Raw genomic sequence first — 27,157 nt, forward strand, 5'->3', positions numbered from 1 at the left:
TCTTGAGAAATCACTCATCTTCTAACAGCAAGTTTTGTTCCCTTTGATCTCCAACTCCCCAATTCCACCCCCCTGCCCAGCCCTTGGCAACCACCATTCTACTCTGTATTTCTGAAAGTTCAGCATTCAGCTTCTTAAGAGTCCATGTAGAAGTGAGATCACACAGTATTTGTCTTTCTCTGTTTGATTTGTCCCACTTAATATAATGGCCTCATGGTCTACCCGTGTTGTCACAAATGGCAGTTACCTTCTTTCTCATGATGGAGTAAGATTCCATTCTGTGTGTATCTCTGTATATACATAATGTATATATACACAGCCTTTTCCTTATCCATGCATTCACTGACATGTCGGTTGTTTCCGTATTTTGGCTATCGTAAATAATGCTGCCATGAGAATGGGAGTGTGGATATCTCTTTGATAACATGTTTTCATTTCCTCTGGATAAAAACCCAGAAGTGGGATTTCTGTGTCACATGGTAGTTCTATTTTTAATTTTTTTGAGGAGCCTTCACACTGTTGTCCAGAGTGGCTGAACCAGTTTATATTCCCACTAACAGTGAACCAGGGGTCCCCTTTCTCCACAGAGTTGCTAATGCTTCTTATCTGTTAACGTTTTGGTGATAGCCATTCTAACAATGTGAGGTGATAGCTTATTGTGGTTTTGACTTGTACTTCCCTGATTATTAATGATGGCCATTTAAATGTTTCCTTTGGAGGAACGTTGTTCAATGAAAGGGAAGTCTGCACAAAATGATCTCCAAAGGCCGAAGGAGCCAGAAGACTGAAAGCATAGGCCAACAAGTCCAGTTTGAGGAGAAATGATTTGCTAAGGGGATTTAGGGACCGAAGCATTTCTTGGGAGACTTCAGCTCCTGTATGACCTGCTTTTATAGGCTTAGAGACTGGGAGCACCTGCAGGGGGGCCCATCGGGGGAGGTGTTGGAGACTCACGATTTTATCTCCAGAGCAGATTGAGGACACTGCGCCCTGCGGGTGTGCTTATAAGGGTGGGTTAGACAGAAAGAATGCCTGCGTGTATGTGTGTGTGTGTGAGGGGGTTTGGAGTGTGTTTGGGGCTGTGCTCAGGAAGGCTTCAGGCCACAGGGGTTTTCATAGCAGTTTTATCTAAGATGGTGTTAGTTTAGTTCATACAAATGCCTATATGGTTCTCTGACCATTTTTAAATTGGACTTTTTTTGTTGTTATTGAGTTGTACGAGTTCTTTCTATCTATATTTTGGATATTAACTCCTTATCCAATATATGGTTTGCAAATATTTTCTCCCACCCCATAGTTTGCTTTTTCATTTTGTTGATTTCTTTTGCTGCACTGAAGCTTTCTAGTTTGAGAGTCCTACTTGTTAATTTTTTTCTTTTGTTGTTTGTGCTTTTGGTGTCCTATCCAAAAAAATCATTGCCAAAATAAATGTCAGTGAGCTTTCTCCCAATATTTTCTTCTAGCTCTATGGCTTCTTGTCTAATATTTATGTTTTTAATCCATTTCGAGTTGATTTTTGAGGGTGTGAGATAGAGGTCCAATTTCTGTTTTCTGCATGTGGTTATCCAGTTTCGATAAAAATCCAGTATTTGGGTTTTATCCAACATGAAGGTTGTGTATGACTTTCATTATGTTGAGGTACATTCTTTCTAGACCCAACTTGTTGAGAGTTTTTCTTTTAATCATAAAAGAATGTTGTGTTTTGTCAACAATATGGCAAGACATGTGAAATATGAAAGGATGTTTGTATTTAATAAGGTCTTTTCAACTACCCCTTTCATGTGATCCTCCAAGGTTCTAGTGGTGGCAGCAACCAATGCAACTTATCCAGCTGCAGGTGTATTCTTGGTGATCTTTGGTCAGAGGGCATTGAAATAGGCAATTAAAAAAATAAAAAATAAATGACAGTAGTAAATTGTTAAATTTACCTGCTCAAAACAAACAAAAATCGAAACAAAACCAAACTCCCTCAGATGGTCCTAAAATTCTTTAATCAAGTTCAAAATCTTTAGTCTGACATTGGGTACCAGTTGATCTGACCTTCACCCCTCACTCCAGATTTTTACCAACCACCTGCTCGCACTTCCTGGAGGTGATGAGGATTTCTAAGAAGACCTAATGTTCCATATGGCAGCCATCCTTCTGAGAATCCTGCAATAATATATGTCATGTAGCTAGTTTAATGATGGTTTCAGTATACATGGCCTATAGGAATGACGAAAACCAATTTGATTTTTAAAATAATAGCAGTCCTGAACTTCATGTCAGGGGCTCCCAGGTATCCTCAGGAAGTGTATTTGGTTTTTATTCAGGTCCACTCCTCCCCCTGAACCCCTCTTTCCCCGGTCTATTCTTCCTCCCTCCCTCCTTCCTTCCCCCCCTCCCTCCCTCCCCTTTTTATTTTCTTTCCCTTTTTCCTTTATCACGACAAGAGGGCCATTTGCAGAGAGTAAAGAGGTCTTCATTAAGAAAAACATATAATCAAATAATGGAGATTGCAAGAGAACCCTGGCCATGCTCAGTGTTGTTAAGAACTGCTTGCTCAATATAGCAACATAATATTTCTGTGATGCCCCTTTCCCAGGTGACGAGGTGGCCGAGTGGTTAAGGCGATGGACTGCTAATCCATTGTGCTCTGCACGCGTGGGTTCGAATCCCATCCTCGTCGTCAGTTCTCCCACTCCGTCAGCGGGTTGAGGTTTTAGCTCCTTAACGAGAGATTCTGAGGTTTTAGCTCCTTCACGAGAGATTCGTCAGCAGTTGGTGGAAGTGTTGGTTTAAGAAAAACAGAAACTGGCGTAATGAGGTATTTTGACTATTAATACCGCTTTAACCGTTTTACGGAGGTTTCTGGGGTTGGGAAATGTTCCTCTATCCCTTACGGTGCGAGTGTCGCGCCGAATCTGCGCCCCCAGGGTGCCCACGGAGGTCAGAAACTCTGGTTCCGGACCGTGGGACTTCTAACGCCGGCCAGCGCCTTGAGCCCGGGGCCCTCTGCGGCTCTTGCCTGAGTTCCGGACCACGGTGCAGGTGCGGCGATTACCGGACGTCTCTCCCTCTGCCCCCTTCACGGGGTGACCTACGCACTCCCAGGTGAGGCCCGGCCGTCGCACAGGTGATGCTAGCGCCTCCTTCTGGCAAAAAATCCCTCTGCAAGGCCCGATCATCGAAAGTCATCCTCCATTTTTGTATTTTAGTTAAATGAACTTAAATCCAAGAACTTTTGCAAGCGCTCCAGCCTCTAATGGTTTCTCCCTTCTTGATCGTCTTCTGCCACTTGCAACTTGATTTTAGCATATAATCCCCAAAACTCTCTCCTGCCATCTGTTTTCACTTTACTGTGAATTATAGCAAAGGTCGGGTTGGTTACCCAGCATAGAATAACAGCATTATAGCAAAAGGTCAGGTGCACAGTGTGGAATAACGAAATTCGAAGGGACCAAAGAGATGATGGCTCTGGAAACGCTCCCCCTGTCACTTGTCTCTGTTTTACAGATGAGGAACCTGAGGTAGAGACCAAACTGATTGTTCTTTAAAAAATCACATAATGAGCCTTTCATGGAAACCAAGTTCTTTCAGATCACGTGGTTCTGGTGATGGGATCTTTCCAACATGTGCAATCCTGCGACCGACTCTGTGACTTTTGATAGCTAGAAAATCCTTCTGAAGTAGATTGTTTATGAGCCAGCGGATCTGCCAGAGCCTCATGAGGATTGAGGCCTACAAAGCATGATTTTGAATTTCATTGAACAATATCTGGTTTATACAGTATATGTATTTTGGAGATGGTTTACAAACTTCTAAATAAAACAGACCATGAGACCATTAAAAATTATTACCATGTTAAAAAAAAATCACAATGGAAAACATTGATAGGATTCCTAAATAAAAATTAAAAACTATCACATGGCCCAAGGCACCCCATATCTCAACAAGAACATAGCATGTTAAAATATAGCAAACTGGAAAATGTCACTCTTATGACATGCAGAGATCGTCTTCAACTTTTAAACCAATGTCCCCTTAACCTGGCTGAGTGATAGATGGAAGGAAAATGTCACATAACAGTTAATTGCCCTTATGTCTTGCTTCAAAATTCAAGATAATTGATTTCCTCCCAAATACTATGAGGGACACACTGTAGTTGAACAAAGTTGGATTTATTGTGTTGTTGCAATGAGGAAGGCAAAATATCATGCTAAGTGACTCAGTAACTCTCTGAGTGGTTATTTTAATAATTTTTGTCTTGGATAGTGAGAGGATCAAAGTAGGACTATATTGGTTTAAAGAATTGGTCAAAGGCTAAAATTGGTTTAAAGAAATGCAGCAGTCCCTCATATTAGCAGGAAGGAGGGGATGTTTGGTTATTTTTGTTACATGGGCACTGTTACTACTTTTCATCTGTGCTCAGACATGATTACATACAGTTTTTTTTAATTTTAATTTTTATTTTTTATCTTGCTTCCTGATGGTCACAGAGTGGCCTTGACTGGTTTCCTTTGAAATTATTTATGTTCAACAGGAATTGACCAGGGCTTAGCTGGGTGTGCCAGGCCAACTCCTAGCAATGCTCACGCTGAGCTGTGAATGTCAGAGCAACTCCTGGCTGTCAGGGACTGCTCTTCTTTTCTCAAAATGCATCTAATTCATACACTCAATAACTCATTTTAAAGATGAAATGCAGTAAGGTCTAAGATAATAGGAAAGGATTAATGATTTCTAAAATTCGTAAATCTGCATTGATTTCTCAGATGATTCAAGTACTGGCCTCAGTTTCATATTCCTTACAGTATCCAAGCCCTTTGTCTAAGTGACTTCTTAGTTCCTCTTCAAGAGATGCAGTGTCACCCCTTGTCTATGGGCTGGGGCAGGAGGATGACTTGGGTCAATGGGATATGAGTAGACGTGAGTGGACCAGGGCCTTTAGATATGTTTGCATGGTTGAGCTTGCCTCCTGCCCCTCTGCCATCTTCATGAGAGGCATTCTTCTGCAGGGAGCACTGTGCTTTTACCCATGGTCCCAGAATGAATACGCTGCCAACTGACCAGAGCGCCTGCAGTGAGGAGCCGAGTGGAGCTGTACCCACAACTTAAAATACAGCCTTTAGTTAAGTTTGGCTGAGATCGTTTGCCTTCAGATGCTTGAGTAATAAATGCTTATTGTTCTTTGCTTCGAAGTATTTGTGGTTTGTTTTGTGTGTTTGTTATGGAGCAATAAGCTAATGGAAGCACATAGTCTTTGCTCCTTCCAGGACATAATCAAGAGTCCTTCCATTTTTGAGCCTGTCTCCTCTAATATATAATTTACTTATATTATATAATCTACTTAGTCTCCTTTTGGGTTTCTGTTGCTCCCTTCCCCTCTCCCTATCCCCCACCCCAAGTCTGTTAAGGACATAGACTTTTGTGTACTTTGTTTATTGTGATCCTAGAATCTTAGATCCTAGATCCCGGAATCCAGCACTTGGAATAGTGGCTGGGGAGGGAAATTGGAACATGGAATGTGCTCCATGAGCATTTATTATGTTGATGAATCTGTTCTTCCCTGTCCAGCAGGGCTCACATGTAATCCACATCCAGGAAACTTTCTTCTTTTTTTCTCTTCTTCTGGTCATTTTTTCCATCAATCTCTAGAGTGTTACTTTTTTTTTTCTGAATCCCCTTCTCAAAGCAGAAAGCTTTACACACTTATTAGTGGGTGCATATATTCTTATTCTCTTGATTTGGGGGCAAGCCCTTAATCTCCAATGACAATGTAAAGCTCAGGATGCCTGTGGATTGGTCTACCATTTTCAATTTTTTTCTCTTTGGCACTTCTTGGTCTGGAAAGGTTGTCTGCTCCTTTGATATGCTTTGCTGTGAATGCAGGAGAAAGACAAGGAAAAAGAAGAAAATAGGAAAGAGTTTGTGTCAGGAACATTTTTATCTTTTTGGGTCAGATTTTCCACTTCCATTAAAGTCCTGGGGAGAGTATGGGTAAAGAAAGTCAGTTTATCCTCTGGTCCACAGGTTTAATTAAATACCCATCTAGTGGGGAGGAGGAAGTTTTTGTGTGTTCTCAGGGTACGAGAAAAATGTGAGCCACTTAAATGTCTTTTAACTATAACTATTCAGTTCTTTTGAGATTATGTCATTTCTCTGGTTTATAAAAGGATGCTTAGAGTAAATGCTACGTTTTGTGAGGAAGGAAGCAATGAGTGGCTTCACATGACATTGACTTAACATTGCTTTTTTTTTTTTTTTTTTTAAGTTTGAGAAATCTCAACACCTAGGACTCAACGTTCAAGCCCCAACTTTATAGCTGATTAGGGAAAACCAGAGTCATAGAAGAGATCTAAAAAAAGAGGCTGGGGAGAGGAAGAGGTAATTATTACCTTGTAACATTCATTGCTTTGACCTAGCAAAAGCATTTGTATCCTCCACTTGATTTGACTGAACTGTTTCACCATGAAGCCAAGAATTGCTAATAACTTTTTCTTTATCCTGAATTATTAAGTTCAAGTATTTAGGCACAAAAATTTGTTTTTGTGCATTTCGCACAGCTGTCTTCTCGGTGTCCTGCTTGCCTACACCCTCTATCAGCCCCTGGGCTCTTTGCGTGGCCTTACTGCACCTTGCACCTGTTCTGGAATGTAGGTCGGAATCTCGTCCTTTTGATGGCAGCAAGAGCAAAGGCAAGAAGGAAGGGAAGGGGGAAGATGAGGGTAAGAGTGAAAGCCAGTGACCCGGACTCCGCGAGTCCCCGGCCTCCCGAGGGCACCCGGCGAGCTGCTGACCCTCAGCCCTCCTTGGGGAGGCGCCGCTTCACAGCCGCGAGCCGCCCTGGAACTGTGAGCTCAAAAATCCGGATTACTGGACGGGCTTGTTCCGTGTCTTCGGTTCTGACCCTGGTCCTTCTCAGGCCTTTGAGAAGGGGAAAAAAAAAAAAAAAAAGTAGGAGAAAAGACACGGGTGTGGAAAACAGAACAGGTAAAAAAAAAAAAAAAGCATATCGGGGCAACGCATAAAGACTTATACTAACCACGAAGGGATTCGAACCCTCAATCTTCTGATCCGAAGTCAGACGCCTTATCCGTTAGGCCACGTGGTCTTTGAGCCTGCTGTGCAGCCGTGGCTCTTAGTACGTCTAATGAGCTTTCTGGCCCATCAGCAGTCGTCCAACAGCGCCCCGGCCTCCTTGTCCTTGAAACTATGGCCTCGAGATGAGGTTATTTGGTTTATTTGGGGCAGCGGAGTTGGAACTCGGGAAGGTAGGCACTGACAATTATTTCGGTCTGGGGTACCCGCCTGACCAGCCAGAGCAGAAAAGCTGTTTCTGGCACCTGAGAGATGCCAAGATACTTCATTCATATGTCTGCATCCAAGGACATATATATTTTTTAATAAACTAACTCAGAGCTGCTTCCTTATACATACTCAGCCACAGTCAGTATTTTCAGACTCTGGGTACTTGGAAGGTCCTTCTGGACAGTTATCATGTAAACCGCAGCCGAAGAAAGCCTTAGCATCTGTACGGTTGTCTTTCTCGCTTTTCCTCCTGGACACCTGCAGGGTCCCTGGGCATCACCATTTGCCCTTCTCGTTCTCCTCTGGGACTTTTCTCCGATTGTAATATTACACTTTCCCCAGTGTGTCTATCTGTTTGGAGAAGAAGAGGGGTCTCAGGCACTGGCCTGGTGGAGACACTATCTTCAGGAAGATTACTGGCAAGGATATCCAACCAAAAGAATTTTTGAGGATGACTGGTGTGTTGGTATCCATGACATGCATCAACATATTTTCTGATGATATCTAAGAAAAAGCTATCCTAGATATCTGTAGTAGAAGATAATGATGAAAGCCTCGGACAGTTAATAATTGTTGACAAGAAATGTGCTGCTGATATGGGCCTGGTTACGGAATGGTGGACAGTGAAGGTTGGGATGGGGGTCAATCCATCTATCATGTTCATCTGGATGTTTTTGGAGGGGAGAAGATGAATTGGCCTCCTTGTTTAGCATACTTTAGGGATAATTTTCTTTTCTTTTGGCAATTATCAAGTTTGCAAGTTCCAATATGTTAGACAGTACACTTATTTTTGCCTGTATATGGAGAGGTTGAAGAAATAATTTTCAAAAACCCTATACATTACAAAAGACATTGTTGTATAGTTTATGATTAAAAAAACCCCCAAAACACAAAGACCAGATCACAAACTTGAAAACTCCAGAGATTTTTTTCTGATGAGAAAATGTTACTCATATTACTCCTTTGATCAAAATTAGTGATGGTTTCTTACTGCCCCTAGACAAATAAAACCAAAACCTGTTTGTACTGCATACTCACTTTCTTACGACTGGCACTTTCCCTATCTCTTCTGCCACAACTCAGGATTATATTGTAAGATCTAAAATTTCAATGGCTCCTTTGGCATCTCTGAGCCTTACAGGGCCCCAAAAAGTCCTGTGAATTCACCTGTTCTCACAGGATATGCCCCGTACTTGGCCAATTCCCCCATCAACCAGACGAGGTACATTCCAGCCCTTCAACCTAATGGGTTTCACCTGTCAGTCCTGGAAGCTATTAAAATAAGCCAATTCCATCTTTTTGGAGAGAACTAGGGGTCACACCTTCCTCTCTCTGCTCCAAAGTTCACCTCTCACAGTTCTTGCTGGTCACTCTATTCCGGAGTGCAACCTGAGCAAACTTGCATAGCTTGCAGTGGCCTCCTCTTCTAGGCTGTGAGTATACCTCTACCAGTCTCATCTGTTCAGTGTTGAGCGTGGTGTATTGGGCCATCTGGTATTGTTTAGGGAGGAGGATCCCTCCTTCACCTATAGTGTAAATGGGAGGTGATCAGAATACAGCTGCTTTACTTTTCTCCCCAAAACCTCCTCCTACAATCTGCCTCACCTCCATGTTCGGTCACACTGTTTTGTAGTTCTCTAGAAACCCTTAACTGTTATACCTCCTTGTATTTGTTATTTTTCTATCTAGAAGCCTCTTCTTGGCTACCTGCCAAGCTCTTACTCATTCTAGATTGGACTCAAAATCTGCCACCTTTCCCAAATTGGGCAATTGTCAGGGCAAAGGTAATGCAGCAAATCTTTTTTTTTTTTTTTTCAGCAAATCTATTTTGTTCAAGTTTTCACAGATCTCTTTATCCATGGTGATGACCCTTTGTCAAACTCTGAACTGAAATACTGGAATGTTCACTTAGTTACTGGGTAATGATGTTATTTTGGGTACTGAAGCAGTGGGTCACTATGAAGTAGGTTGTCAGCATATTTAAAGTAAACTTGGAAATTCAAGTTTCCATGCGTATCTGGTGTCTGGATGGCTGATCATGTGTCAGGTATCCGATTAGCTCCTTTTCAGAACTTGGGCTCTAATGCTCAGGTGGACTTTGTTTGGCAACCACAGCTTTCACTAGTCCCTGCAGTTCAGAACTGGAGAGAGAGTGAGTATCATCTCTGAAGATGGATGGAGATTGAGGACAAAAAAGACTTCTCTTGTGTTTGGTTGTATATCTCTTTTTCCTGCTGTGTCTGCACTTTTTGCTGTAATGAATCTTTGTATGTTCATGTTCAGTCATGTGAGTCCTTCTAGAAAATCATCCAACTACTCGATGATGTAGCTACCAGAAACAATCATTTTTCCTTATTCTCACTGTGCTTTAGTGAATAATATTTGAAAAATATCTTACTGTACTATACAAACTTGTTTAAAAGCATGACTAGGCCATAGACTACTTAAATACTTTTCTTAGTGCAGTATCTGACACATAAATATCTGTATAGGGATCATTTCTGAGAGATATGTAACACATACACTTTTAAAAATGAGCCTAGAGAACAGTCCTATCAGAGATTGTAAAGAAGGTAGGTGGTAGAGACATTACCAGCAGCGACCACATAAGTGGTTTTCTCAGGTCAGAGTTCTATCGTGGCCACCAAGACTTTGCATTCTGCCTCAAACTGTTACTTATTTACTCTGAAGATTAAGACTCTCATAGCTGCACAGGTTTGGGGCTGGGATGGCCCAGTAAATTTCTTGTCTATGGCTTTAGCCACAAGGCCACAACTACCTAACAAGCAGCTCTTTGAATTATGCGTGAAAGGAAATAAAACTCATTGCTACATTCAGCTTATTTTAGCGTTTACCCGCTTTCATACATCAGTGAGACTCATGATAACTGGTTGCAATAGTAGCAGTGTCACTTTGGCAGCCACTAGAAATGAGGTTTATTGTGGAAACTCATATTAGTTATTGATAGAGTGTCCTTTATTGATGTTCTATTTATGTCTAGAAGTTGTAAACACTTTCACGAAACCATTGAAACTTCAGAATTTGGCAAAACAGCCTCTTTTTTCTTAGTTGTGAAACTAAACCACAGAATTTTAACTAAAGTGCTGAAGCAAAAATTGTTAGCAGAGGATGGTTTCGATCCATCGACCTCTGGGTTATGGGCCCAGCACGCTTCCGCTGCGCCACTCTGCTTCTCGGCAACTTCAGACTCCTAATAATACTTTTAACTATGTTTCAAGGTACAGGCAGAACCCTTCCCCCACCTCACGAAAACGCCTATGTACTTCAACCTTCGGCTACCACAAGCTGCCAGTTCTCTTCGGAATAATATCGGTCCCAGAATCAAAGAGAAAGCGAAGTAGACGCAGAACTCCCGGTTGAGGTTCCGGACGTAGAAGTGAGAAGTGGCGGGATATAAGAATTACAAGCTTTAATCAGCAGGGAGGGTAGAGAGAGGAACCGAGTAAGGAACCCGGGCTTCGGTGCGGCCGCCGAGGATTCCCCTGCGGAGACGCTGCCCAGGCTCGCTTCCGCCCGCGGGAGAGCACCCCCCGGGCCCGGTGATGCGGCCATTGGCTCTACGCGTGAGCCCGGGGCCGGGCGAGCGGCGGGAAGGGCTGGTCCGCGGACGCAGAACGCCGGGGGCTCCGCGGACTAACGCGGGAAAAACGGTGCCAAACGCTCCTTTCCTTTAGCGCAGTTAAGAAAGTCTGAAATTCCCATTTGGGGACAGAGGGCGGAGGCGCGGAGGGCACGGCGGCAGCGGGGGAGGGAGCGCGCCGGCTCAACCCCCGTGACGTCACGGGGGTCCGGGCGAGGGGCGGGTTCGGGCAACGGCCAGTCCCCCGTGAGCGCTTCCTGTTTTCAATTAGGTCCGCGATCCGCATATATAAGGAGATTGCCCCAACGGTTTTTCACGCTGATTCTGAGAACGTTCTGAACGTTGCAGATATGTCTGGTCGCGGCAAGGGCGGGAAGGGGCTGGGCAAGGGCGGCGCCAAGCGCCACCGCAAGGTGCTGCGCGACAACATCCAGGGCATCACCAAGCCCGCCATCCGGCGGCTGGCCCGGCGCGGCGGCGTCAAGCGCATCTCGGGCCTCATCTACGAGGAGACCCGCGGGGTGCTCAAGGTGTTCCTGGAGAACGTGATCCGGGACGCCGTCACCTACACGGAGCACGCCAAGCGCAAGACGGTCACGGCCATGGACGTGGTCTACGCGCTCAAGCGCCAGGGCCGCACCCTCTACGGCTTCGGCGGCTGAGCTCCGCATCCGTCTCCTTTTCTAAACACACAAAGGCCCTTTTCAGGGCCGCCCACATGTGTCCCGAAAGAGCTGCAGCTTTTCTTGCTGTTTTAGTAAACCCGCGTTTGCGCTTTTAGATTTCAGACGCGGGGCGGGGGTGGTTGGGTTTTAGTTGCGGAGTGAGTCTTTAACTGGTTAATTCCCGGATTCTGGGAGTTGCTTTGCTGGCAGTCGGGTCTGTTCAGATCTTCGCTTCCTGACAGTTTTAAGATGGGAGAACAGGTCACGTGGCGCCGCCTGCTCTCCCAGGGAGCTTCCCTCTGTTTTCGAGGGTCGAGGTAGGAGTCGTGCGTGCCTGGTTCCACTGGAGAGAGGGGATCCCCGGCCGGTAGGCAGCGGGTGGGCCTTCCCCGCCGAGCCCCGCGCCCAACATGGCGGGGCGGCTGGGAGACAAAGGGAGCGCGCCCGGCCCCCGCTGGGCGGCGGGGGAACAAAGGAGTCCCGCGGGATGGCCGGCCACGACCTCGCTCCGCCGTGTCGCGCCCTCACCCGGGGCCCCGTTCCCGGTCGTCTACGTTCGGAAGGCACTGGGGGGAAACACCCTCGCGGGGGGAGCTGGCCAGTGTTTAGCATCGCCCCCGAAATTTCCTGATAGTTTGAAAACCTTAAAAAGATAAGGGTGTTGCTTAATGAACAAAATGTCAACAAAACCTAAGCAGACACGATAGCATTTTTAAAACGTGTACAAATAGGCCTGGGGATATTTTACCCAAGGTTACTAGGTGTAGGGAAGGATATATTCTTCCTTCAAGGTCTTCCAGCTGCACTAAAGTTTACAGGAGACGTATGGACAGGAGAAAAAAATACCTAAAGTTTTATTACCTTTGGGCAGAGGCCCAGTAATGAAATGGAGACAAACATGACGGGCAGGCAGTTTATACCTTTTAGACTGAAGACAATAAATTTGTGGGGAGTTGACAGGATTAAAAAGATGTGTTAATTAACTTTTAATATTAAGGAAAATTTATTGCACTGACCTTATTTTTCTCATTTTTACACAGAGTAGGAAAAATAATAGAGAAAATTGGCACAGACTAATTAATACTAGCCATAGATGAGCATTTGGACACCAGTGATGTGTTCCTTTTGTTTCAAAATTGAAAAAAAATATCTCTGAATCAGCTCAGCTAATCAGAGAGTGGGGCAAGTAAGTTAAAGCAGATTTCTTGACTATTTCCCCTAAAATTATATACTTCTACCTGTTTTAAACCTTATATCCTATTATCATAAGTAATTCACACATGCATTAATGTTATTAGTAGAATATTATGAAGTAATCCACACAATGAAATTTCTACTTAATATTTTATGTTCCAGCAAAGCATCCTATAAATTTTTTTTAAGGTAGCCAACAAAGCAAATGTCAACCAATAGATGTATTGTAACATAATTAGGCATACAATCTAACATTGCTACTAAAACAAACTAGATTTAGCTACATGAGTCGACATGGCAACTCATTGTTCCCTGAATAAAAGCACTCCCAGAAACTAGCTGCAATATGATACTGTTTTGATTCATTTTGGCTAATTATGCTGATAGTCCTCACAGCATAATTATAGTAAGTCCCGTTGACTTACTATGATAAAGGTTTATGTTTTGCTCATAATGTTTACTGACTGTGGGTCATTTATTGAGTATGAAGATTTCTTAATTTTGAAGTTATCTGAATTTCCTTTGAGCATATAAAAGAGTTCTTTTAGGAAGGGAGGTTGATAGCAGTCTTCTAAGTTGTTGGCAACACCACAGCAATCTTTAGGGTGCCCCAAACTTTCCCTAGTCGGGGAATGATTGTGGACAGCAATTTCATGTTTCTCTTGTAGCTTTAAAAGTGCAGCTGCTTTTCTGAAGATGATTCTTCATTCTGGCCAGGTACTGCTGTAAGGTTAGGCAAAAAGAACTGGAGGCATGGGAACAAAATAGGAATAAAAAATTATTAAAGCAGCTTTTATGAGTTTCCAGGGTCCTTTCCTCATAACCCAACACATCTGTTAAATGAGGTATTCCTAATACTAGTGAGACATGAAGTCTCTGGAAAATAAGTCACATGTTGCTTGAATTGGCGGGCAGGGGCAGAGAAGTCTCACAGTCAATGGCCCTAGGTTGTCTTCAAAAGAGTTCAGGGTAGGAACACCTGGGTGGCTTCAATGGTTGGGCGTCTGCCTTCAGCTCAGGTCCTGATCCCTGGCTCCTGGGATGGAGTCCCTCATCAGGCTCCCTGCTTCTCTCACTGGCTGTGTCTTGGCCTCTCTGTGTGTGTCTCTCACAAATAAATAAATAAAATCTTAAAAAAAAAAAAAGTTCAGGGTGAAGAGATGGTCCTAAAGAGGGGTGTAGACTGTTAGAATGGGATTAGATTGTCATTCACCTTGCCAGTTGAGGAACTCTTAAGTAGAATAACGTGCTGCTAGGCTTTGGAGTCTACTGACTTGTTCAAAGCCTCAGGACTCAGATTCCAATATGGGCAGGACCAACTCACCTTCCCTATCACTTCAACCAGAGGCTTTAGCTGTCATTAACGTTTTGGAAGACTTTCCTCTGCATAAGAACTGTCCTAAACGCTTTATAGTGTTCTTTTACTAATCATCCAGCAATGCCATGCGGTAGTTATCATTCCCATTTTAGAGGTAAGGAAATGTTCACAGACAGTTTAAGAAATTGGCCTAAATTTAGCATTGAAACAGTCTTTCACAACTATATCTTGTTTTAAGGGATTCCTCCTTAAGCCATGGTAGTATATTTGTTTTCAAATGTGCTTAAAATTAGCTTTGGAGAGCAAGAAATGAATGCCTTAATTACATGTGGGGCTTAGAGTATCTTCTTCACAAGTCCTATTACAAAATTGAGTCACTTATATAGGAAATAGTTGGGGTTTGGAGCCAATGGCCAAGAAAGAATTCTTAAGACATCTTTGGTGCAAAAAGGTGGTTTTATTAAGGAATAGGGACAGGACCCATGGACAGGAAGAGCTGCCCTGGGGTCATGAGGAGTGGCCCAGTAAATACTTTCCAGTTGGGAAGGGCTTAGGGACAGCACAAGCCTCCAAGGTATTTTGGAAACAAGGTTTCCAGGATCCGAAGAGGGCTAGCTATTGTTAGGAAAAGGTCATTATTATTACTTAGTAAAAACTCAGTCAGGAGACTCTTCAGATGTTTATCAGTGGATCATATGTTTGGAGGATGATTGCTAATAGATACCTTGATGGGTAGAGATAAAGGAAGTTTCCAAGGGAATTTTTACATGTTAAAGCAGACTTACAGGATCCTGAGGGGTTGGGCTAGTAAGTAGAAAATGAGGTTTTTGAGCTTAGTTTTATACTGCTAATGCTCATGGCTTCCCCTCTATGGCACAGCACTCAGAAAAGTTAAATTTGCCATAAGGAGATCCTTAGCTTCCATAGCTCATTATATACTTTGGGTGGTTTAAGGCCTGTGCTGTGCATCAAAGAACAAGTGTATCTCCTGACCAGTTTTAATTTAGTTTTATTCTAATGCTTAATTTTCCTTCTGAGCCGGTTTCCCTATTCCTATGATTGCAACTGGCCTCTATTGCTTGAAAGTCTAATAGTGTGCAAACAGTCCTTAGGGATTCAGATCCCACGTTTCAGTAAGGAGTTACTTAACCTTAATTCCGCATTCACTTGTAATATGGGAGATTCCATTTCATAGGTGATTGTAGGCTAAAATCTCGCGGACAGGCACACGAATGTTAATGCCTTGACTTTTCTCCCTTAAAATAAAATCCCAGGGCATGAATAAGTCACTGGACATGGAGAGGTTTAGGGAGATCTCCTTGGGCCTGGAAAGTGAAGAGGCTGAGGCAGATCCTTATGCCTGCCCACCCCCGCCCCCATCACAGATAGACTTTCACTTGCTTCCTCTTCCTTCACATATTCCACTTGTAGTGTGTCTTACATTCTTGTATATTTAAGCCCGGTAGAAAACTCTAATGGATGAATTCCTGACCTTTGCAAGCAGTATTTAGATTACGTTAACATTTTTGGTGAAGAAACTGGTGGAATTGGAAGGACATGGGTTTGAGACTGGCAAGAAATCCGCTGGGATTTAGAAATGCAAGTCGCAGATAGTACATGGCTCCATTAGATGCCACTGTAGCCACTCAGATGCACACAGCAAGTTGATTTTCTAAAAGAATGTTCCTCTTTTAATTTAGGGCCACCCAACACTTTGCCCAATTTTGCCCCTAATTACTCCCAGATCTAGGGTAGTGGAAATGACAAAGCAAAACAAAATGGGGAAACGAAGCCTCTCCAAGTGTGGTGGGCCTCCAGGGACATTACACGCAGTAAGGAGCTAAGGAGCAGCTAAGAGAACACAATAGTCCAGTTGCATAATTTTACCCTTTGGTGATTCTCACAGGCTGGAATTATGTATTGCTCCTAGATTAATACTGCTTGACAAAGTATTACAGTGGCTGTACTGATCATTTTCAAGCTTAAGTTACAACTTTAAATGAGCATATGGGTGCTCTTAAAACGGTCTGAAGTCTTTGTCGTAGTTACACAGGAGTTTACTTGGAGCTGGTGTACTTGGTGACGGCCTTGGTGCCCTCGGACACGGCGTGCTTGGCCAGCTCCCCGGGCAGCAGCAGGCGCACGGCCGTCTGGATCTCCCTGGACGTGATGGTCGAGCGCTTGTTGTAATGCGCCAGGCGCGACGCCTCGCCCGCGATGCGCTCGAAGATGTCGTTGACGAACGAGTTCATGATGCCCATGGCCTTGGACGAGATGCCCGTGTCGGGGTGCACCTGCTTCAGCACCTTGTACACGTACACCAAGTAGCTCTCCTTGTGGCTGCGCTTGCGCTTCTTGCCGTCCTTCTTCTGCGCCTTGGTCACCGCCTTTCTTGGAGCCCTTCTTCGGGGCCGGCGCGGACTTGGCGAGCTGTACAATCAGAAAACAGTACCAAAACGCAAAGAAAAAGGTACGCCCACGACCAAGCGCCCTCCTATTTATTTGGTACGTATGCAAATTAGGGATTGCAGACTTACGTTTCTGATTGGCTTCTACAGTATCCTAACCGCCGATAGGCTCCTTCTTTACCCTAAACTCTCATTGGTTTTTCCCCGTAGTTCAACCTTAAATAATTTGATCTTGCAACTCGCAAACGTTCTATGCAAATTACGGGCATTGTTGCTCTGGCTGTGTCTCTTGATTGGCTGGAATTTCTTCTGTGCCAACGGCATAAGCTGCTTTACGAAACCGCCTCAGGATATAATAGTTTACCTTTTTGCGTTTTGCAGTTCTCAACTCCTGTTTTTTACTGCCTTGTTGCTGTGCTATCATGTCAGGTCGCGGGAAGCAGGGCGGCAAGGCTCGCGCCAAGGCCAAGACGCGCTCGTCGCGGGCCGGGCTCCAGTTCCCAGTGGGCCGCGTCCACCGCCTGCTCCGCAAGGGCAACTACGCGGAGCGGGTCGGGGCGGGCGCGCCGGTGTACCTGGCGGCCGTGCTGGAGTACCTGACGGCCGAGATCCTGGAGCTGGCGGGCAACGCGGCCCGCGACAACAAGAAGACGCGCATCATCCCGCGCCACCTGCAGCTGGCCATCCGCAACGACGAGGAGCTCAACAAGCTGCTGGGCCGCGTGACCATCGCGCAGGGCGGCGTCCTGCCCAACATCCAGGCCGTGCTGCTGCCCAAGAAGACCGAGAGCCACCACAAGGCCAAGGGGAAGTAAACCTACCTAAATACTTTGTGCATCTAAAAACTTATTTTCCCACCCAAAGGCTCTTTTCAGAGCCGTCCACATTTTCAAATTAGGAAGCTTGTAACAAAGTGTTACTTTTCTATTACGTAAGCCTTACACGGGTACAGGCTCTGGATAGTAAAATCAGTGTATCCATTGCAATAAATCGTGGCTGCTTAGTTTGCACAGAAACAGTAGTATGGTAAGCAAGGTTCTAATAGGTGAGGGGAAGCTAGTTAGTGATGGTAATGTTTACAAAATCCTAGCTTTATATAGATGGACAGGGGCCTCCATGTTCAATCATGTTTAGCGAGTAATACACCTACAGTGAGGAAACCAGAAGTAAGGGATAATTCAATGAACCTCCATGGGAAGGGTGGTAGCCTGGGATGTCGTAAGACAAAAAAAGTATGGGACCGGAAATCGGCGCAGGCTGTTTCTATGCTGAAGTGAATGAAGCATAATACTACTTGGGCACCACAGGAAATCCCAACATTTGTCACACGGTGGTGACCGCTTCGTCCCCGGGCCAGGAGTCTTACCTGTGGTTTCCCAGAGTGGATATAGAAAGGGGCTGTCCCCGCTATTCAATTCAGTTAAAGTAAACATTAGAAAACAAATTTGTTCTTAAGACGTGACCCTCGGTCTTGGGCTCCATTACGTGAGTCTCCTGAGCCAGAGTTAGCATGTTCCCCGGCCCCCTGGTTATGCCTTATTTGGAATCTGAGAGGAGTTGAAGCAGAACATCATAAGGTTAATTTCTGGATTGGCTGACTACAACAAAGGCCGGATTGGAATGTTTAATAATTCATCCAATCGGAGCCTCCAGTGGTCCACCAATCACGTCCTCACGCTTCAGCCAATGGTTTCATCGCGCGGGAGTTTTGAAAAATGCAAGACCAATCGGAACGGTTCTGAGTATATATAAGGGCAATGTAGTCTGCGAGCCTTGGTAGTGTAGTCTTCTCTCGGTTTCCTCAAGATGGCTCGCACGAAGCAGACGGCGCGCAAGTCGACGGGCGGCAAGGCCCCGCGCAAGCAGCTGGCCACCAAGGCGGCCCGCAAGAGCGCGCCGGCCACCGGCGGCGTCAAGAAGCCGCACCGCTACCGGCCCGGCACGGTGGCCCTGCGCGAGATCCGGCGCTACCAGAAGTCCACGGAGCTGCTGATCCGCAAGCTGCCGTTCCAGCGCCTGGTGCGCGAGATCGCGCAGGACTTCAAGACCGACCTGCGCTTCCAGAGCTCGGCCGTCATGGCGCTGCAGGAGGCGTGCGAGGCCTACCTGGTGGGGCTCTTCGAGGACACCAACCTGTGCGCCATCCACGCCAAGCGCGTCACCATCATGCCCAAGGACATCCAGCTGGCGCGCCGCATCCGCGGGGAGAGGGCGTAAAGCTTCCCCCGCTGATTGAATTAACTCAAAGGCTCTTCTAAGAGCCACCCACTTTTTCTCTAAAATTGCTGTAATTGTGTCCCCTCAATTTCGAGTCTTTTAAAAACCTGTTTGAAGTTGGTTCTTGGTTTTCAGGTGAGGTCTTAAAAGGTGGAGGCTTGGTACGTGACATTTGCTTTCCCTGGGTTTTCAGTTGTGTCTTCCGCCCCTCCTTTCAGCCTCTCCCCATGTGCAGAATCCTTACGTGTAAGTTCTCGCAAGTTTGGGCAATGCGCGTTGCAAAACTAGCTATGTGGACCTGTTTGACTTCGTGAAGTCTTGGTTCTCCTGCAAAATCTTAGATGCAGGCTGGTACTTGATTTCTAAAGAATTCTGTTCAGGGTTTTTTTTTTTTAAATTCATGAAAGACCGGCAGCGGGAAAACCAGCGTCCTCTGGACCTCAATAAGGGACACCATCCCAGGACTTGGGATCATGACCTGGGCCAAAGGCAGATGCTCAACTGCTGAGCCACCCAGATGTTACCTAGACTCAGGATTTCTAAGGAGCTTACTGGTCACAATTAAAGACCATTAATGACTTCTGTGGTCCTTGACTACACCTCTGTCCACCGGTGACATGGGCATCATTTGGGAGCTTGCAAAAGATGTAGATTATCCCATCCTATCCTATGCAGGCCTAGTGAGAATTGACATTGTGTCACATTCACCTCAGGTGGTTGACCTAACACTAGTTTAAGAAGCCTATTTTCAAAAGTATTTTTGGGCTCATCAACAGAGGAACCTGTGAACTCTCACTAGGAATAAGCATTTGCAAACAGCATGTTTATGTCACAGAATTAAATGATCTGTAAATCAATTGCACAAGAAAACCAGGGAAGGTAGTTTCATTTAGAGATCAGGGACCTTGATATTGAGTGCACAGTACAACTGGAGGTTTTATAAAAAATACCTGCCTGTGGGCCAGTCAGTGGCATTCTAATTGTAGCCTGGAGGGTAATCCCAGGCAATTATAATCATTAAAACTCAGGCGTTTCCAACAGGTCGCTAGTCAAGAGCAGATGCTGCATAATACATTCCAATCTTGTGATTTGCTCCTATTGCTTGGACTGCAGGTTTAGCAACGATTTATCTGCAGAATCAGGCTTTCTGAGAGTGAGCTTGCTTTTGGAGGAAACATACTGCTCTTCTAAAGACGATTTCCTGGCTTGCTTGAGGACTATTAAATCTCTGCTATGAATCAAATAGTATCTGGTTTTTGTAGTAATTCCTGGGGACAGTGTTAATGTGAGCCTGCGATGAGAGATGGACCTGCTTTGGGCAATTGACAATACCAGGTTTTAAGGGATGCTACAAAGAGGAAGTTCCTGGCAGGCAACTCGTGGATACCTGTCTATCTTCACACTGGGCACACAGTCCTGTTTAGGTTTTCACCTGATCTTTCTCCATGGTCATTATTTCTTTATCAGTTTATATTTTCCTTCTTTCCTAGCTATTCTTTTCATTTTTTTTATTATGTGGCATTTCAGAATTATATGGAAGTAGAAACATTAGTTTAATAAACTCTGTGTGCCCTGCACTTGGTTTCAACATCATCAACACTAGCCAAATGTTTTATCTGTGTCTCTTCCATCCAGCTGCCTTGATCATTGGAAAGAAAATTGTATCCTTTTCACTCTCAATATTTTAAAACACGTCCACCGTTTTAAAACCTAATTAGGGTGCCATGACATTTTCCCCAACCAACCAACACTGGTTAGCATTGATGAATTTTTAACTTTTGGTTACTCTTCACGTATTTGTTGATAGTTTGCAATGTGCCAGGTCCTGTTCTGCGCATTGGGAATATACTCAGAGAACAATCCATTCAGAATTCCTAGCCCTTGAGGAGTTTACATGAGTCTAGGAAGGAGAGACAGTAAAATCAGATATGTGTAGTATGTTAAACGCAAGAAGGAGAGAAATAAAGCTAGAATAAGGAGTGTCATGGGGAGGTGAAATTTGGATTAGGCTACCTATAAAGATGGCATCAGCATACACTTGAAATGAGTGGAGAGGGGAGGGTAAGGGGCCAGGTGGCTGCCTGGAGCGGGTGGAGCACAGCAGGAGGAGACACAGAGAAGCAAAAAGAAGCCGGATCAAGGAGGGGCTTGTAGACTTTAGTTCTGAGATGTAAGGCCTTGAGAGGAGTTGAACATAGGAAGGAATTTCTGTGTTTGTTTCCCACTTAAACAGGTTCTGCTCTCTATTTAGATAGTCTCAATAGTGCTCCAGTACAAAAGGAGGGCCCTGCTTTATGCTCTTCAGACCTTGAAAATAGAAGCTGACCTTTAGCATTTTATATAGAGAAAAAAGTCTGAAAGTTAAGGGTTAAATGCCATTCATATCCTGGTACTTCATACTCATTAGTGTGTTGGTTTTTTTTTTTTTTGCTACAGGCAAAATGTTTACCCTCAGGTGACACCTTCCATTTATTTGGATTGCAAAATAAGGATTACAGATGCAAATGTCCTCAGGGTTTTAGGCAAGAAGTGCTTGTATCAGGAACAGGGGTGAGCTACCCTTCAGTACTTCACTGGCTCAGTCAGTGGCAGTGTTTCTGGAAGAATCTAAGGCCTTTGACAGCCAGCTGCAAGCTCTGGATAGCAGCTCAGTATCTGTTGTGTCATTTGCCCAATAGAGCTGTTAACAATACCTGCCTTGGGAACTGTCTAGGTAAAAGAGCCATGACTTCATTAGTTCAAAAGTGTAATTTGGGGGGCACACCAGGGTGGTTCACTCTGTTAAGTGTCTACCTTTGGCTCAGGTCATGATTCCAGGATCCTGGGATTGAGTCCCGCATCCCCTGCTCAGAGGGGAGTCTGATTCTCCCTCTCCCTCTGCCTACTGTTCCCCCTTGCTTGTACTCTCAAATAAGTAAATAAAATCTTTAAAAGATAAATGAAAACAAAGTATAATTTGGTGTCTACATAGGTCATTTTATTTAATCTACACAATAACTCTGTGGCTTAGGGGCCATTAGTAGCCCAAATAAATGATGAAGAAACTGAGGTGAACTATTCACACAGTAGAATAATTCAGTCATGGACTTTATCTCTGGTACTAGAGAATGGATGACTGTTGCATGTTACCTGCATAGTTTAATTTTACTTCATCCTTCCATCAAAAACTAGAGTGCTTACTATGTGCTCCGCATTGTTCTAGGTGCCAGAAACAGAGCAGTGAATAACATGGGTAAAGTACCCTGTGTGGAGCTCACGGATACCCTCTTTGTGGGTGACAGGAAATAAACAAATATAGTATTTTGGTAGGTAACAAGATTAAAGGGATTGGGGCATCTGGGTGCCTCAGTTGGTTAAATGTCTGCCTTTGGCTCGGCCAGTGATCCCAGGGTCTTGGGGTCCACCCTGTGTCCAGTTTCCTGCCCAGTGTGGTGCCTGCTTTTCTCTCCGCTTGCTGCTCTGCCTACATATGCTCTCTCTGTCTCTCAAATAAATAAAAAAAATCTTTAAAAGAGAGAGCGAGAGAGAGAGAGAGAGAGAGAGATAGAGAGAGAGAAAACAGGCCAAAAGATTAAGGACTGCCGGAGAGTGGAGGCATGGGTAGTAGAGGGTTGTGGTTTTAAATAGGGTGAGTGGGGAAGATTTCACCACTAAGACGCTACTGAGCCGAGGCAGGAAGCCAAGAGGGAGACAGGAGACAGGTGTGCACACACCTGTGAGAAGATCATTCCACAGAGAAGCTACAGTTTTGACTAAACCGATCCTAAGCTGGGAGAAAATTCGGGGTCATGGCCACAGGTCTGATGACCAAGTAGATAGAACCAGGATTGTCTTCTGTTTTCTCAAGCTGGAGTTTCTAGGTAAATTCAGTATTGATGCACATGTTTATAATATTTTTTAAAAGTATGACTCCATGTTCTTCAGCACACCCAATTTAGATGGTGATCCAAGAGGCAAAGGCAGGAATGGATAAGTGTTTATCTCATGGAGGTCTGCCAGCCTGTTTCAAGGACACCAGTAGTTAAGGAAAGAGTATTAACTACGTGATAATTTATTTAAGATACAAAGAGATCTGAGGTTCCAAATGATCACTGTCATCATTTTTCAGAAGAAAGTACATAAACAAACTGAGTAGTTCCACACCATGCCTCTGGTCACCTAGCTAGTAAACGATGAAACAAATTTCAGCCCAAGCTCTGGCCCTCAAATCCCTCCAATTTTAAGCATATTTTATTGCTCTTTTGTAGCTGTGTACATTATTATTTTCTCTACGAGACAATATTTCATGTCCTGTATAACAGAGACCATGCCTGGTTCACCTTTGTGCTTTGATGGAATGATAGATACAGTTAAGTGATGTAGGTATTCCTGACACGGGAGGCTTTGAGGAACATGTCTGGGTATTTTGAAATGAGAGAGCAGAGTTTTTTAGAACAAAAGGCAAGACTGGGTCTTTAGGAGGTTCAGTGCATAAAGAATGAGTTGAGACAATGAGTTGAATGAATTGAGAAAATCCACCAAGATAGAAAAGAACCTAAAAGCCAAAACTGAGGCAGGTAGGACTGGGACTTGTCTACTAGATTGTTGGGCTGGAATGTCCATTAAAATCATTTGGCTATCACTGGACTCCCAACTCAGCCTGACTTTATTCACAGGCTGTAAGTCTGACCATATAGAAGCCTTCCTCCACTTTCCATCGTGTCTTCTTGGTCTCCTAAGCCTTGTACTGATTCCACCTAGCTCAATCAGGATTCCCAATTGTGTTGAGCATCGTTCATCTGCAAAGGAAAATGTGCTCCTAACTAGACTTGTATCATTTTGTTTTCTCCTCAACTAAAGCCAAATATTGCCAATATTTACAATTCATTTGTATTGTACCAGGAAACTCCAGTGTCTTACTGTAGATGTAAGAACTCATCAGTTTCCCTCCTGTCTTATTGATAATATTTGTAATTACCCACTTAGGTAGGAATTACCTACTTATAGTAGCTATGGCAGGGACTACCACACAGCTGTCCCCTGAAATGGGTTTTCCTTTCTTACACACTAATTAAACTCCCTGAGCTTCTTTTGTAGCTAGTGTGGCCATTGACTATTTTTTGGCTGATGGTATGTTAACAAAGGCAGATTTATGGCATCCTCAGGATTTCAGTAAATGGTAGGGGTGTTTCCTTATCCTTTTCTCCTTCATTCAGGATGGAAAGTGAACAGGATAGCTGTAGCTGGAGTGGACATCTTGGACTACAAGGTGGAAGAGGTATGATACGACTGACAGCTAGATTCACTTGTAGGAAATGACCTTAATGTCTTCAGATACCAGATTACCACCAGGCAGGCCATTTCTGATGCACAAGGCCTCCCGTATAGGCTGACAGTTACATCCCAAGCAGCCATGCCTTTTATGTCGGTGTTGTCTGCAGACGGCAAATGTGGCTAAAGCAGAAGTCACCAGTGGGTGGACAATATAAGACTACATAAATACTGAATACCTCACAAATATTTGGTGTCTCACAAATATCTGGCGCTTCTTGGTTCTTTCGTCTTGTCCTATCTCTGTGAAGCCCACAAGCTCTACTTACTTTCTCTATGTGAAACATGTCTTCCAGGCACTAATTTATGATTTTTGGTAAATATAGCTTTTCAATTATGCCTGTATCTCATAAAATTCCTTGTTTATCTATTTAACACTTCTTAGAAGTTTCTTACTTAGGAATTACCTACCTAACATTTCTTATGTTTTATTCATCTGATTAGTTGGTCTCGTCTTGGTCCTCTGTAGATTTTCATAGCAGAATATATTTGAGAATATTCTCAAATAATAGAGAAAACACACGTTGCACACAGAGGGAGAGGAGTTCTCTAAGGAGAGCAGGGCCCCATTCCAGGCCTGAGCATGAGAACTAGACTTTTATCGAGTTTAACCAGTGACTATTTTAGGTTGTTGGTCACTTGTAAGTGTATCTAATACTAACTCTTAGGTGTACATAAAAAATAGTCCTTAAGAGGATCAATGGACAAGATTTACTATCCTAGCATTCCTTTCTACATTTCAGTAAGATCTTACATTTTAGTAAGGTACAGCACTAGGACTTTTACAAAATCCCTGTGAACCAGATGAGACATGGCCAGATGAATATATAAATACATCGCCCTTGTTGTTAACTATAGTCCATAAATACAAACTCTGCATCTTTGTCTGCACATGGATTTTCCTTTCCTTATTGTCTCCTTTTTCCTTATCATTATCTCTTGCTCCACCTTCCTTCCAGAATTGCTTTTCAAGATAAATCCATTCAGCTTTGGCAATGCTAAAGTGACCCTCAGAGGCTTACCCCTTCTGTTAAGGCTGTAAGATTACTATTTAAATGTCCATTCTAGAGTAGGAACCCTGTGAAGTCAAGGATTGTTTTTATCCTGCTCACTCTTTCCCAAGTATCTCACTTTCTGAAATTTAACAGGCTCTCACTACCTGAACAAATAAACTCAGAAGTTCTAGTCCTTTCACTCAACACGTCCTTTAGGCAAGAATTTGAGGCGCATTCAGATCTATGATCTTGGAATACCAACTACCAACTACCACCCTCCCTGCCCCACACTCCATGATCCAACAGAGAAATGCCTGTAAGGGTGGACTTGTCAAAAGTGAGGACAGTACCTGAAGTGCTGTGGTTGAGATTAATCTCAAGGTTTTTTGTACATCTATAGCTGACATTGTATTCTGTTAATGATTCCTATCAAGCCTTCTAAGGGAAGATTACCCAAACGTGGCTTCTTTGCTGGCTGCCTGACATTTCTCCAATGAGGCATTGTTCCCAGGCTGTTTGCTGTTGCTGCTTTCCCTTCTTCCTCTTACAAATCCAAGAGGCCTGAAAGCTTCTATTACTTGCAGAATAGCCACAGTTGAGTAATTCAATAGTCTTTCTTTTCAGGAAGTCTTCCTCAGCCTCTTCCATTTACTATGAAATTAGTTTCTCAACCTACCAAGTATACAGTATCCAATTTTCTGCTAAACAAAGTCTCAGACTCACCAAACAGTATACACTCTGGACAGGTTCGTCTATAAAGGATGCCAATATATATTCAACTCGTCCGCACAACTCAAAAAATTTTCACCTGTAAGCCCTGGCAAAAGTTTTGCCCGGAGTTAATTTCATCTTCTGAAACCCTAAACCCAAAACCCAGAGCAGTAGCTCAAACTGCCTTAGTTTGCAAAGGAAGTTTTTCTGCTCTGCGCTTGCGGAAACCCATCTCTGTTCCAGCAAAATAAGCTACTGAGGGGTACCTGGGTGGCTCAAGTGGTTGAGCACTTGCCTTTGGCTCGGGTAATGATCCCGGGGTCCTGGGATTCAATCCCACACTAGGATCCCCTCAGGTAGCCTATTTCTTTCAGACTAGGTCTCTGCTTCAGTCTCTCATGAATAAACTTAAAAAAAGAAAAAGAAAAAAAAAAGGCTACGGAGGAAACAACGGGAATATGAAATTGAGGGAGATAAACATTTTAACTTTGGCAGGCTTTCCTTATTACAATTCAGTACTAAAGCTCTTTACGTGAAGGACTGCGTGGCTCTGAAAAGAGCCTTTGGGTTTGGGAAGGAGACGCTTACTTGGCACGTTTACTTGGAGCTGGTGTACTTGGTGACGGCCTTGGTGCCCTCGGACACGGCGTGCTTGGCCAGCTCCCCGGGCAGCAGCAGGCGCACGGCCGTCTGGATCTCCCTGGACGTGATGGTCGAGCGCTTGTTGTAATGCGCCAGGCGCGACGCCTCGCCCGCGATGCGCTCGAAAATGTCGTTGACGAACGAGTTCATGATGCCCATGGCCTTGGACGAGATGCCCGTGTCGGGGTGCACCTGCTTCAGCACCTTGTACACGTACACCGAGTAGCTCTCCTTGCGGCTGCGCTTGCGCTTCTTGCCGTCCTTCTTCTGCGCCTTGGTCACCGCCTTCTTGGAGCCCTTCTTCGGGGCCGGCGCGGACTTGGCGGGCTCAGGCATAATGCAGATCCTACACTGAAACCGAAGAAAGTGAAAGCAAAAGGCGGCATTGGCCTACTTTTATATGGCTTGTATGCAAATAACGGCTTCATGGGTCTTAATGCCTGATTGGAGGAAATCAGCCAATAGAAACCTTTTATGCAAATAAGGTGAATTCCAATCTACTTTTTGATTGGCTGTTTATGTGGAAAGAACTCCAGTCTTTTCTCCGTCAGAAAAGTTTTCGTTTTCGAAACAAAAGCTTCATGTTTCGTCAATAATACATGTTTATGGACCTTGTGTCTCCCTAGGTCCTGACCTAAAGAGACAGAAGCCTGTTATAAATTTATGGCCCCATTTTCCTGCCAAATTGCAGTTCCCCAGATACTAAATACAGCAAAAAGAATACAAGAGTTAGCTATTTAAATATTTTAAAAATTATGCCATGGCATTTCTAGTTTGGTTTGATCAAAGTCGGCAAAACTTAAGCTTTC

General features: G+C 44.2%; 4 protein-coding genes, 1 long non-coding RNA gene, 3 other non-coding genes and 1 pseudogene across 8 annotated transcripts; 5 read left to right on the forward strand and 4 right to left on the reverse strand.

The window, feature by feature from the left end:
- Positions 1 to 2,586: 2,586 nt before the first annotated feature.
- On the forward strand, positions 2,587 to 2,668 carry TRNAS-GCU (transfer RNA serine (anticodon GCU)). The gene has a single exon. It is a non-coding gene; the product is annotated as a tRNA-Ser (tRNA).
- A 206-nt stretch (positions 2,669 to 2,874) lies between these two features.
- LOC112910334 (uncharacterized) lies at positions 2,875 to 5,177 on the forward strand. The gene is made up of 2 exons (XR_003233237.2): positions 2,875 to 3,093; positions 4,995 to 5,177. It is a non-coding gene; the product is annotated as an uncharacterized lncRNA (long non-coding RNA).
- Positions 5,178 to 7,017: 1,840 nt separating this feature from the next.
- TRNAR-UCG (transfer RNA arginine (anticodon UCG)) lies at positions 7,018 to 7,090 on the reverse strand. The gene has a single exon. It is a non-coding gene; the product is annotated as a tRNA-Arg (tRNA).
- A 3,317-nt stretch (positions 7,091 to 10,407) lies between these two features.
- TRNAM-CAU (transfer RNA methionine (anticodon CAU)) lies at positions 10,408 to 10,479 on the reverse strand. The gene has a single exon. It is a non-coding gene; the product is annotated as a tRNA-Met (tRNA).
- A 722-nt stretch (positions 10,480 to 11,201) lies between these two features.
- On the forward strand, positions 11,202 to 11,598 carry LOC112910329 (histone H4). Its single transcript, XM_025986578.2, has one exon. It carries the CDS (start codon positions 11,239 to 11,241, stop codon positions 11,548 to 11,550), a length of 312 nt encoding a protein of 103 aa, XP_025842363.2. The 5' UTR covers positions 11,202 to 11,238; the 3' UTR covers positions 11,551 to 11,598.
- Positions 11,599 to 12,383: 785 nt separating this feature from the next.
- Positions 12,384 to 26,710, reverse strand: LOC112910318 (histone H2B type 1-C/E/F/G/I). Its single transcript, XM_072728940.1, has 2 exons — positions 26,295 to 26,710; positions 12,384 to 13,492 (listed from the first exon to the last, which is right to left on the reverse strand). Exon 1 carries the CDS (start codon positions 26,682 to 26,684, stop codon positions 26,304 to 26,306), a length of 381 nt encoding a protein of 126 aa, XP_072585041.1. The 5' UTR covers positions 26,685 to 26,710; the 3' UTR covers positions 12,384 to 13,492; positions 26,295 to 26,303.
- Positions 14,503 to 16,897, reverse strand: LOC140594841 (histone H2B type 1-L-like; annotated as a pseudogene).
- On the forward strand, positions 16,896 to 17,288 carry LOC112910310 (histone H2A type 1-E). The gene has a single exon (XM_025986557.2). It carries the CDS (start codon positions 16,896 to 16,898, stop codon positions 17,286 to 17,288), a length of 393 nt encoding a protein of 130 aa, XP_025842342.1.
- On the forward strand, positions 17,437 to 20,854 carry LOC140594614 (histone H3.1). The gene has a single exon (XM_072728939.1). The coding sequence runs from the start codon at positions 18,280 to 18,282 to the stop codon at positions 18,688 to 18,690; it is 411 nt and encodes a 136-aa protein (XP_072585040.1). The 5' UTR covers positions 17,437 to 18,279; the 3' UTR covers positions 18,691 to 20,854.
- Positions 26,711 to 27,157: the final 447 nt, after the last annotated feature.

The sequence above is a fragment of the Vulpes vulpes genome, chromosome 12 (assembly GCF_048418805.1).
Source record: "Vulpes vulpes isolate BD-2025 chromosome 12, VulVul3, whole genome shotgun sequence".
Taxonomy (NCBI): domain Eukaryota; kingdom Metazoa; phylum Chordata; class Mammalia; order Carnivora; family Canidae; genus Vulpes; species Vulpes vulpes.

Coding starts and splice junctions, on each gene's coding strand:
- LOC112910329 (XM_025986578.2), top strand. CDS start 11,239: ATGTCTGGTCGCGGCAAGGGCGGGAAGGGGCTGGGCAAGGGCGGCGCC.
- LOC112910310 (XM_025986557.2), top strand. CDS start 16,896: ATGTCAGGTCGCGGGAAGCAGGGCGGCAAGGCTCGCGCCAAGGCCAAG.
- LOC140594614 (XM_072728939.1), top strand. CDS start 18,280: ATGGCTCGCACGAAGCAGACGGCGCGCAAGTCGACGGGCGGCAAGGCC.
- LOC112910318 (XM_072728940.1), bottom strand. CDS start 26,684: ATGCCTGAGCCCGCCAAGTCCGCGCCGGCCCCGAAGAAGGGCTCCAAG.